At 42.4% G+C, this 12,440-nt stretch overlaps 1 protein-coding gene across 1 annotated transcript in view; it reads left to right on the forward strand.

Annotated features, from left to right (window-relative positions):
• Window positions 1–4,614: 4,614 nt before the first annotated feature.
• gucy2g (guanylate cyclase 2g) overlaps window positions 4,615–12,440 on the forward strand; it is a 78,180-nt gene continuing 70,354 nt past the window's right edge. Inside the window, exons 1-2 of the mRNA XM_038990732.1 lie at window positions 4,615–4,724; window positions 7,566–7,911. Coding sequence (XP_038846660.1) covers window positions 4,615–4,724; window positions 7,566–7,911 — 456 coding nt within the window. The remainder of the gene's footprint in view (window positions 4,725–7,565; window positions 7,912–12,440) is intronic.

The following is a 12,440-nucleotide window of genomic DNA, read 5'->3' on the forward strand; positions in this document are numbered from 1 at the left end:
TGTGGAATGTAGTAACCAGAAAAGTGTTAAACAAATATACAAAATCTCAAACAAATTTGAGATTCTTCAAAGTAGCCACCCTTTGCCTAGATGATAGCTTTGCACACTCTTGGCATTCTCTCAACCAGCTTCAGGAGGTATTCACCTGAAATGCATTTCAATTAACAGTTGTGCCTTATTAAAGTTAATTTGTTGAATTTCTTAACGCGTTTGACCAGTTGTGTTGTGACAAGGTAGGGGTGGTATACAGAAGATAGCCCTATTTGGTAAAAGACCAAGTCCATATTATGGCAAGAACAGCTCAAATAAGCAAAGAGAAATGACAGTCCATCACTACTTTAAGACATGAAGGTCAGTCATTGCAGAACATTTCAAGAACTTTGAACGTTTCTTTGAGTGCAGTCGCAAAAACCATCAAGCGCTATGAAGAAACTGGCTCTCATGAGGACCACCACAGAAAAGGAAGACCCAGAGTTACCTCTGCTGCAGAGGATAAGTTCATTAGATTTAACTGCACCTCACATTGCAGCCCAAATAAATGCTTCACAGAGTTCAAGTAACAGACACATCTCAACATCAACTGTTCAGAGGAGACTGCATGAATCAGGCCTTCATGTTCGATTTGCTGCATAGAAACCACTACTAAAGGACACCAATAATAAGAAGACTTACTTGAGCCAAGAAACACGAGCAATGGACATTAGACCGGTGGAAATCTGTCCTTTGGTCTGATGAGTCCAAATTTGAGATTTTTGGATCCAACCACGGTGTCTTTGTGAGACGAGTAGGTGAACGGATGATCTCATCATGTGTGGTTCCCACCGTGAAGCATGGAGGCGGAGGTGTGATGGTGTTGGTGTACTTTGCTGATGACACTGTCTGTCATTTATTTAGAATTCAAGGCACACTTAACCAGCATGGCTACCACAGCATTCTGCAGCGATATGCGGGACTATCATTTGTTTTTCAACAGGACAATGACCCAACACACCTCCAGGCTGTGTAAGGGCAATTTGACCAAGAAGGAGAGTGATGGATTGCTGCATCAGATGACCTGGCCTCCACAATCACCTGATCTCAACCCAATTGAGATGGTTTGGGATGAGTTGGACCGCAGAGTGAAGGAAAAGCAGCCAACAAGTGCTCAGCAAATTTGAAACTGTTTTTTTTTACATTGGATAAAAGTAGAGACTCAGAGCTAGAAAATGGTTTATCATGCAATGTATTTTTGAGGAACAATGGGAAAGTAATTCTCCTTTGAAAGTTGCTTAACTTGTAAACTCACTTTTAAGAAAAGGGCCTTTGAATGTTTTGGTACCTACTGGAGAGCTCTCCTTTGTCTACAGCCATTCAGCATTGTTCACACCCTCTTAAACCAGCCCCACCCACCTCTTTAAGGATTCACATGTGAGGTCTAAACAGTAAGTAGTGTAGTAAAGATTAAGACTAAAAGTGGTAGTAGCCTACAATAAGTAAAAATTCCAGGTAAACAGAAAGTGTCCAGATAAAAATATTTTATAAATATTAGATGACGCTTACCCAGACACACTTGTCTAAATTGATGGGTCATGTGAAAGAAATGCTATAACCCCCAGCCACATCTAGTGGTGGAAAAAGTACTACATTGTCATACTTGAGTAAATGTATAGTTCATTTCAAAATCCTTATGTTAAACCAGACGATTTAATAGCCAGGGGCACACTCCAACACTCAGACATAATTTACAAACAAAGCATTTGTGTTTAGTGAATCTGCCAGATCAACTGCAGTTTGGTATGACTAGGGTTGTTCTCTTGATAAGTGTCTGAATTGGACATTTTTCCTGTCAAAATGTAACAAGTACTTTAGGTGTCAGGGAAAATGTAAAAAGTAGTAAAAGTAAAAGTTGCCAAACATATAAATAGTAAAGTAATGTACAGATACCCCCCCAAAATACGTAAGTGGTATTTTAAAGTATTTTTGCTAAAGTACTTTACACCACTGCCTACATGCCTTCACATCAGTACATTAGCATACTTTATATTGTGGTGTACAGCAGGTCAGCCACCAGGTGGAGACTCGCCGTGGCCTGGTGACAGACGGAGTCTACATCATGAGGCGATGGCACACGGGGGAGGGGACTGGGGGAAGAGGGTTACTCCCGTATCGTCGTGCTCAGTCCCAGGGATAACGGAGGGAGTTCAGTTTTGTTCCCCACAGGATACAGCAAGACCCGAAGCCCAGAAGATGGTCTCCCAGAAAAGGTCTCCTCCGTCTTTCACCCCCAGACAGATGGGCTCGTTGAGCGGTTCAATAAAATGCTCAAACAAATGCTGCGGAAGGTCATCGAGCAGGATGGGAAGAACTGGGACCAGCTACTACCCCACCAAATGTTCTTGATCCGAGAAGTACCCCAGTTCCTCACAGGTTTTTCCCCTTTCGAACTCCTCTATGGGAGGAGGCTACGCGGCCTACTGGACCTCGCCAAGGAGGTGTGGGAAGCCCAACCGACCCCCTTAAGCAGCGTGGTAGAACACGTGGAGACGATGAGGGAGTGGATGACAGCCATATGGCCAGTGGTACGGAAAATATGGAGAAGGCCCAATGCGCCCAGGCTTACAATCAGGGAACCCAGCCCCGAGAATTTCAGGTGGGAGACAAGGTGTTAGTCTTAATCCCCATAGCCGAAAGTAAGTTCCTGGCAACATGGCACGGGTGTACGAGGTGATAGAGAAGCTGGGACCCGTCAATTACTTCGTACTGCAGCCGGGGAGACAGAAACCCCAACAGATTTACCACGTGAACCTGTTGAAGAAGTGGCACAAGAGGACAGCCTTGGCCGTGTTATGGTCGGGACCCAGGACACCAACGGTACCAGTGGTGGTCCCGAGCAATGCGGACCTCGAACCCAGCCCAGAAGCAAACGCTCAGGGAGCTTGTCGATCGGAACATGGCGGTGTTCTCTGAGAAGCTAGGCCGCACGACCCTCATTGAACACCACGTCCGCATCCGCCCCGGGAAATGGTACAAAAGTGGCCATATCAGATTCCTGAGGCCCGAAGGAAGGCTGTGAAGCAGGAAGTGGAGGCTATGCTGAGGATGTGTGTCGTTGAAGAGTCCCACAGTACATGGTGCAGCCCTATAGTGTTGGGGCCCAAACCGGACGGTAGCCTGCTGTCGTGTCTTTACAACCATTAAATTAAGACTTTTAGTTTTTATCAAAGATTCTCTGTAATTAGTATTACGCGATTAAACTGATTAATCATGTAACTGTAATTAACTAGGAAGTCGGGGCACCAAGGAAAATATTCAGATTACAAAGTTCTAATTTTCCTAATATAACTTTTCAGATATTTTATATCTGATCAATTAGTCTTCGAATTAATGAATTATTTACTTTACCTCACGTTAGTCTCATTCCAAACGTTGTAAATTGTTAGTTATTTGCACGAACCCAGTCTTCACTATGAGTCATCCATACATCAATTGTCTTAAATCATTTATTTACTAAGTAATTCACAGAAATGCATAAACAAACAGTTGATAGTTACAAGGAAATGATAACGGAGTGGGCTAAGTGGGCTAAACCAGTATCGCGGCTTGGGGGTCAGATGAGAAGTCACTACAGAGTTGATAATTATAACAATTTAAATGCTAATCCTTTGCACATGGACGCTCACTCATTCGGGAACAATTGCAATCAATATATATATTTACGCTCAGTGTGTCGTCGGGATCTCTGCTGAAAAGTTAGTTTCTGTTGGAGAGTTTCCGTCCTCTCTCTCTCTCTCTCTGTCGTGGTTAGAGTGGATTGTTCAGAGTGACATTCATTCATGTCGTTATGGATAGGTGTTTCGGCGGTTGTCGTTCTTCGCGTTCAATGATACCGAATTCCTAGCTGCAGACTAGTAATTAATATCAAAGACTTGTTCTTATTCTGTCGGTATCAATAGTCTAAGAGTTTAACCACGTGGGATGGTTAAAAGATTCAGCAGTCTGGTCTCAAACCTTGGCCCTCTCGTTATCGAGGTAAGCTGGTCTGCAACCTTTGTCCTCTCGTGATTGAGAGAAACATGGTCTGGTGATAGAAAACCCGAGTGGAGGTTTTATTCGAAAGGGCAGAAAAGGGCCTGTCCCAGGATGCCCGACCATAACTGTGCTCATGGGCGGTCCTCTGATTTAGTTAAACTCAAAAGGGAATTGGAGTTTCCTTCATTAAATAGTCCAAAATCACATTACACAATTTTACAAAGAGTATCATCCTCACTCATTCATCTTAAACAACAATTAGATGTAAACCTCATATCTGTGGTTATTATATAAACAGCGTTATGTTAATGTGGTCCTATTGTCTCCCATGAGTTTCACCAAGTTGCAACAAACGGACCAGTTCGTAGCTGGATTCTTCACCAATCTTTTAAACCTTCTCTGGAACATAAATGTTGTTCGGACCTCAAGTTCTGTGAGGTGGAAGAAATTCCTTTGTTCTCTATGAAATTTCACTCTGACTCTATACTGTGTGGCCATGAGGCAGGATCTTCCCTAGGAATTTACGACCTCTCTGACCACAGCAGCCTGGTTGTAGGAGGCAGAGAGAGGGGGATGGTGCTCGCTGTACCCAAAGAGGGCAACGTCATGACACTGCGCTTCTGTAATGATTTCCGGGATGTGAACGACATCAGCTTGTTCGACGCCTACCCAATGCCGAGGGTGGACGAGCTCATCGACCGATTGGGAAAGGCCCGGTACATCAGCACCCTCGACCTGACAAAAGGATATTGGCAGGTACCGTTGGCAGCTTTCTCCCGGGAGAAGACGTTTTTTCACACCGGACGGATTAACCATAGAGTACTAGCAATACAAACTGATTGTCATAGCTAGTTAAACAACGAAATAGGTTCAATGTTAGCTAGTTAGCTAGCTAACGTTAGGCTATAACCAGCAATGCGAAATGGCATTCTGAGAAAACATCACTAACGTTACACACAGTTCATACACGTTGATCACTGTTTCTTCCCCATCACTGTCCTCAGAAGACTCTACAATGTCTTCTTCAATGAAAATGTTTTTACCTAAATCAGGGATTTCCTCATTGTCTGATTCATTTTTCAGAGTCAGAATGGCACGATTGTCCACCAGAAAGTAGTCCATCACAACTTTTTCCCACTGATATTTGTCGATAGCGCCTGATAAATTCAGGGCAGTAATGTTATTGAGAGCAGTAGCAACATATTTGCAGTTCTCCATGGCTAACGTTATATCTTTAAAAAAAACTGCAGTAGAAAGGATTATGTATGAATAACGAGCAGCTCATTTTATAGACACAAGATGCTAATCTGAAACTCATCTCTCGGCATGTCCAGCCCACTCATTATCTCAGTCAATCATGGCTAGCAGGAAGGTTCCTTACTTTTTCTTTGGCTAAACCAACTAGGCTCATAAATTAACAACTTTATTCATATTTACAGATGGCATAAAAGTTTGTTATTATGGCACATGAAAATAGTAAAAATAAAGAAAAACCCTTGAATGAATAGGTGTGTCCAAACTTTTGACAGGTACTGTATGTACAGTATAGGTGTGTATGTATGTGTAACTATGTATGTGTATCTACTAAAACGGTTTCAAGTTTTGAGGGAGCGTGCAATTTGTATGCTGACTGGAGGAATGTCCACCAGAGCTGCTGCCAGATAATTGTATCTTAATTTCCCTACCATAAGCTCCCTCCAAAGTCGTTTTAGAGAATTTGGCCATACATCCAACCGGCCTCACAACTGCAGACCATGTGTAACCACGCGAGCCCAGGACCTCCACATCCAGCTTCTTCTGAGACCAACCAAAGTCAGAGAAGCTCATTTGTGTGCTCATCGTCCTCACCAAGGTCTTGACCTGACTGCAGTTCAGCGTCGTAACCAACTTCAGTGCGCAAATGCTCACCTTCGATGGCCACTGGCACACTGGAGAAGTGTGCTCTTCACGGATGAATCACGGTTTCAACTGTATTGAGCAGATGGCAGACGTTGTGTGGGCGAGCGGTTTGCTGATGTCAACGTTGTGAACAGAGTGCCCCATGATGGCGGTTGGGCTATGGTATGGGCAGGCATAAGCTACGGACAACAAACAACAAATTGCATTTTATCGATGGCAATTGGAATTCAGAGATACTGTGACAAGATCCTGAAGCCCATTGTTGTGCCCTTCATCCGCCGCCATCACCTCATTTTCAGCATGATATTGCATGGCCCCATGTTGCAAGGATCTGTACACAATTCCTGGAAGCTGAAAATGTCCCAGTTCTTCCATGGCCTGCACACTCACCAGACATGTCACCCATTGAGTGTGTTTGGGATGCTATTGATCAACGTCTACGACAGCGTGTTTCAGTTCCTGCCAATATCCAGAAACTTCGCACAGCCATTGAAGAGGAGTGGGACAACATGCCACAGGCCACAATTAACAACCTGATCAACTCTATGCAAAGGAGATGTGTTGCGCTGCATGAGGCAAGTGGAGGTCACACCAGATACTGACTGGTTTTCTGATCCACGCCCCTACCTTTTTTTAAAGGCACAGTATCTGTGACCAACAGATGCATATCTGTATTCCCAGTCATGTGAAATCCATAGATTAGGGCTTACACTCTTAGAAAAAAAGGTGCTATCTAGAACCTGAAAGGGTTCTTTGGCTGTCCCCATACAGTAGGAGAACTCTTTGTAACTCAGTAAAATCTTTGAAATTGTTGCATGTTGCGTTTATATTTTTGTTCAGTGTATATTACCAGGGCCTGTATTCATAAAGCGTCTCAGAGTGTGCGTATAGGCAATCAATGTGAATGGGAAAGCAGTTTGTTATTTAAAAAGTTTGGTAACAACAATTCCTATGAATACCCTCCCCATAATGCATAATAAAAGCATTTCTAAACCCTTATCTGCTTTCCATAATGAGTTATAATGCACAACAGGCTCTAAACGGCTTATTAATGTATATAACTACATTATTAAGTCATTGGAATGTTGCATGCTGCATACAGTTGTAACAGTTACTATGTATGTAGCAATGTGGACTTACTGTAATTTCACCCTATACAGGTTTACACGATACGTGCCTATGTAACTACCAGGTATTATAGGGATACTTATTGTAGTACAACCTGACATGACTGCAATGTGGTTTTGTGTGTAACCAACAATGGGAGAAAAATATAAAAAATTTTACCTACTGTGCAACCTCAGTTTTCCATCATTCACTGAAAGGTCAGGAAGGAAAGGAAATGGGGGAGAAAACAATTATGGCTAGGCTAGAGATGTTTCATTTATATGAAATAAAAATGACCTTTTTTGGATGCTCATTAGGGTATCAACAACAGGTCAAAACGTGTACCTTGAGTGCTAACCACTCCCTCTTCACAGGTACTCTGAGAGGGTTCGATCATTATTCCCCCTGTGAAGGTAGAGGAGCAATGTCAGGGGAGCAATGTCAGGGGTATTTAAACCTCTCGCCATACACAAGAGAGCATACTCTGCTTGTCCTAGGACTAGGAGGATGACAGGGAGAATGCACACCCTGTTGCCTTTACCTCTCTGCAGCCTGAGCCATAGCTCCCTGTATTTTCCTCTGCTGCTGCTGCTCATAGCTGCTACCCCAGTTCTCTGCAATGGCATGAATGGGACCAACTCTTACCGGCTACTTATTGGCTTCCAGGCTCCCTGGAACGTGTCCTATCCCTTCAGTGCCCGCCGGTTAGGCTCCGCAATACAGATTGCTGTGGAAAAGGTCAATAGCAACCCATCATTTCTGGGGAACTACAGCCTGGATTTTGTTTACGCGGACTCGGAGTGCGACGCCAAGGTTTCCATCAGAGCCTTCATTCAACAGGTGTGGAAAGAAAACGTGTCGGCGCTCTTTGGTCCGGCTTGTCCCGAAGGGGCGGAGGTACAATTCAAATCAATTCAGTTCAGTTTAATAAATGTTATTTAATTTAAATGTGCATTTTTAAAAATATTTTTTTTGTATTTTATGATTTTGAATGCATAGTTAGAGCTTACGTGTGCAAGTTGGTAACACTTTGTTATTTCAGATTAATTTACAATTTACTATTATATAATATTTCTATGTAGCGGACCATAGATATAATAAGTGAATACTTTTACATGCAGATATGATAAGATTGATCATTATGCTGGCCAAATAAAACAACAACAAAAAACACTGTTTAAAGGGACATTTAAATCAAAGTTTGTCTAAAATGTTCAGACCTCAATTATGGTTTTATATTGAGATAAGTCCACATCCTAGGTCATTGTGTATATTGTGTATATCCAGCTACCCTAAATGAATGGAAAGGATAAGCACCACACCCCTTAGATCGTATTTGGTGCTTTCTTCCCGCATTCATTTGAAGTTGAGGCATTTCAATGAATCTACACAATCGATGGTGTGAGACGTGGTTTAAACTTGAAATGTAAGCTACTTTGAGGGGGGGGGGGGTCAATCATGGAATTAATTTGAGATAATGATTACCACTATAGTAAATGTATGTTCACACCAAGTCTGATGCGTTTTCTCCCCACCTTTCAGAAATATTCATACATCAACAAACTAAACGTTGCTGCTGTGCTAATTCTCCTGCCTTTTATAAGACAGTGTCAATGTAATATGTTGTTCAAAGTGGCTAGAGAGGACGCTGTAATGATAGAAAAATAATCTATGTTACTGAAGATATTACAAAATGGAAATCATGACAGGAGCGTTTGCCTTAGTTGCATCCCATTTAGGAAGAGAGGAAATGCAAAACGGGCACCTGTCGTCATTCCTTGCACATAAACTGTTCGACTGTTGTTTTTACAGCAACTTATTGGCAGCCAGATACCTGTATGTTATCGTACATAAATATGCAGTATATTACCATACAGTATTTTACAGTATCCAATACTGTTACTGTTAATAATTTACGGTACAACTAATAATACCGTAGTCTTTTTACTACCAAATACTCCCACAGCAATCTATTGTATGGTACTAACACTGTTACTGTACTCTATTGTACATACTAATACAGTTACTGTAATATATTTTATGGTTCAAACAGTTACTGTTATCTCTTGTACGGTACTAACACAGTTACTGTCATCTATTGTACGTTACCACTGCAGCAACTGTAGTCTATTTACAGTAACAGATCAATTACTTTGAGGAAAAGATACCTTGAGTCAATCACAGAAGACAAGAGTCCCAATCCTTTTTCAAAAGATGCATTTATTGTTCTCTGTACAAAGAACAAGAAGGGCTCCAGAGTGCGATCATTTAGTCCGGTCAAACAGTAGCCTAAAGTGCATTAATATCGTGATTCCTGCATGAAAGTGTCTGCCCTGACCTGTGCCTGTTTCTCACTGAGCCCACCGAGAGGGAGAGAAAAATGCACAACATTTCAAAATGCAATCGCGGGAAAGACACATTTTAGCCTATGTGATATTTGTACACAAAAATATGTATGCAAATGAATCTCCACTGAACAAAATATATATTTTGAGAGTAAAAAATATAGCACCGAGCCTCATTATCAACCCAAATTCATGACAATCACTGGTTTAGGTAGCACATCAAAATATCTTGATCATGCTTGGACATGTTGGATGAAACGTATTTATTGAAGCATACCATCTCAGTAGCACTGTGAATAACGATTAGTCTTTTTTTTTAAACTGAAAATGTTAAGTGTACCCAGGGGAAAAGTTAGTCTGGAGCCCTGAACAGGGGTCTGGACACTGATACCTGAAAATAAAAGAGAATGATAGCCATCAATCAAAATACCGAAAGAGAGAGAAACAAGAGTGTGTATGAGGGGGAGGTGTGTGTGTGTGTCTGTGTGCGAGTACGGTTGCAGAGAAAGGGTATATTACTTGAAACATTTCAAGTTTACCAGCAAACTACCAACTACTACTGTCTTTCAATGATTTTATGTATCTATAACAAGACATCTAGTGGCCCTTTGGGTACTTTAGATTATCACAGGTGTCTGTAATCATCTCTCGCCCGCCGTGTGGTCTTAGCACATGTAAAATACACTGAGTACACCAAACATTAGGAACACAACTCAATATTGAGTTGCACGGCAGCCCACCATTTTGCTCTCAGAATAGCCTCAATTTGCCGGGGCATGGACTCTACAAGGTATTGAAAGCCTTCCACAGGGATGCTGGCCCACGTAGACTCCAATGCTTCCCACAGTTGTGTCAAGTTGACTGTCCTTTGGGTGGTGGATCAATCTTGATACACACGGGAAATTGTTGCGTGTGAAAAACCCAGCAGGGTTGCAGTTCTTGACACAAGCCGTTACGCCTAGCACATACTACTATACCTCGTTCAAAGGTACTTACATTTTTTGTTTAGCCCATTCACCCTTTGAATGGTACACATACACAATTTATGTTGTCTTAAGGCTTAAAAATCCTTATTTAACTTCTCTAGGATAGGGGGCAGCATTTTCACTTTGGATGAATAGCGCGCCCAGAGGGAACTGCCTCCTACTCTGTCCCAGATGCTAATATATGCATATTATTATTACTATTGGATAGAAAACACTCTGGAGTTTCTAAAACTGTTTGAATGATGTCTGTGAGTATAACAGAACTCATATGGCAGGCAAAAACCTGAGAAAAATCCAAACAGGAAGTGAGAATTCTGAGGCATGTCGATTTTCAACTCATCGCCTATTCAAATCCCAGTAAGATATGGACCTGTCTGCAATTCCTACGCCTTCCACTAGATGTCAACAGTCTGTAGAACGTTAAATGAAGCCTCTACTGTGATGTGGGGCCGGATGGGAGGTGTTTCAGTCAGTGGTCTGGCAGAGAGCCAGTTCCTGGTCATGCGCATTCCACATGATATCGCCTTGCGTTCCATTACTTCTGTAGACACAAAGGAATTCTCCGGTTGGAACGTTATTGAATATTTATGATAACAACATCCTGAAGATTGATTCTCTACTTAGTTTGACAAGTTTATTCGACCTGTAATATAACTTTTTGAAGTTTTCGTCCGACGTTCGCCTGGACCTGCGCGAGCGTTTGGACATGTGTACTAAACGTGCTAGCAAAAGTAGCTACTTGGACATAATTAATGGACATTATCGAACAAAAAAACAATTTATTGTGGAACTAGGATTCCTGGGAGTGCATTCTGATGAAGATCATCAAAGGTAAGGGAATATTTATGATGTAATTTCGTATTTCTGTTGACTCCAACATAGCGGAGAAATGTTTTATTTATTGCATGGTTTGCTTTTTCCGTAAATTTTTTGGGGAAATCTGACACAGCGGTTGCATTAAGAACAAGTGTATCTTTAATTCTATGTAAAACATGTATCTTTCATCAAAGTTTATGATGAGTATTTCTGTTATTTGACGTGGCTCTCTGCAATTTCTCCGGATATTTTGGAGGCATTTCTGTACATGGCGCCAATGTAAACCGAGATTTGTGGATCTAAATATGCACATTATCGAACAAAACATACATGTATTGTGTAACATGATGTCCTATGAGTGTCATCTGATGAAGATCATCAAAGGTTAGTGATTCATTTCTATTTCTATATTTATCTCTATTTCTGCTTTTTGTGACTCCTATCTTTGGCTGGGAAAATGGCTGTGTTTTTCTGTGGCTATGTACTGACCAAACATAATCGTTTTGTGTGCTTTCTCCGTAAATCCTTTTTGAAATCTGACATGTTGGCTGGATTCACAACATATGTAGCTTTAATTTGGTTTCTTTCATGTGTGATTTCATGAAAGATTGATTTTTATAGTAATTTATTTGAATTTGGCGCGCTGCATTTTTACTGGCTTTTGGCCAAGTGGGACGTTAGTGTCCCACATACCCTAGAGAGGTTAACCTGTCTCCTCCCCTTCACTGATTGAAGTGGATTTAACAAGTGACATCAATAAGGGATCATAGGGATATGTGAGACCAGGGATGGTGAGGGACAGGCAGAGGTTGAAAAAGACCAGCCGGAGCCTGCCGAGGAGTCTTGTTCTGCGCACAGATCATGTAGGTGGCGACGAACGCGGAGACGTCAGGGACCATGGCAGGTCACCAAACGCCAGGGTCTGACGGGAGACCGGGTGGCAGGCAAGCCTGGAGGAGTGGGCCCACTCAAGACCGAGGAGTGGACCGCATCAGGAACAAACATCCGATTATCTGGGCCCCCCCGGGGTTCGGCTGGGAATGCTGCGCCTCACAAACCTGCTTCCCTATTCTCCAGCTGAGTGCCGTCACCATGCACGAGGTGGGAAGGATGGTCTCGGGTTCTGGGGTTGTGACCGTGGGGTTATAGCGGCGTGACAGCGCATCCGGCTTGACATTGTTGGATCCAGGTTGGTATGAGAGGGAGAAGTTGAACCGGGTGAAAAGCAGGGCCCACCTAGCTTGCCGGATGGTTGGCGGGGTGGAGATATTCCACGTTC

This window comes from Salvelinus namaycush, chromosome 4, assembly GCF_016432855.1.
Source record: "Salvelinus namaycush isolate Seneca chromosome 4, SaNama_1.0, whole genome shotgun sequence".
Lineage (NCBI taxonomy): Eukaryota > Metazoa > Chordata > Actinopteri > Salmoniformes > Salmonidae > Salvelinus > Salvelinus namaycush.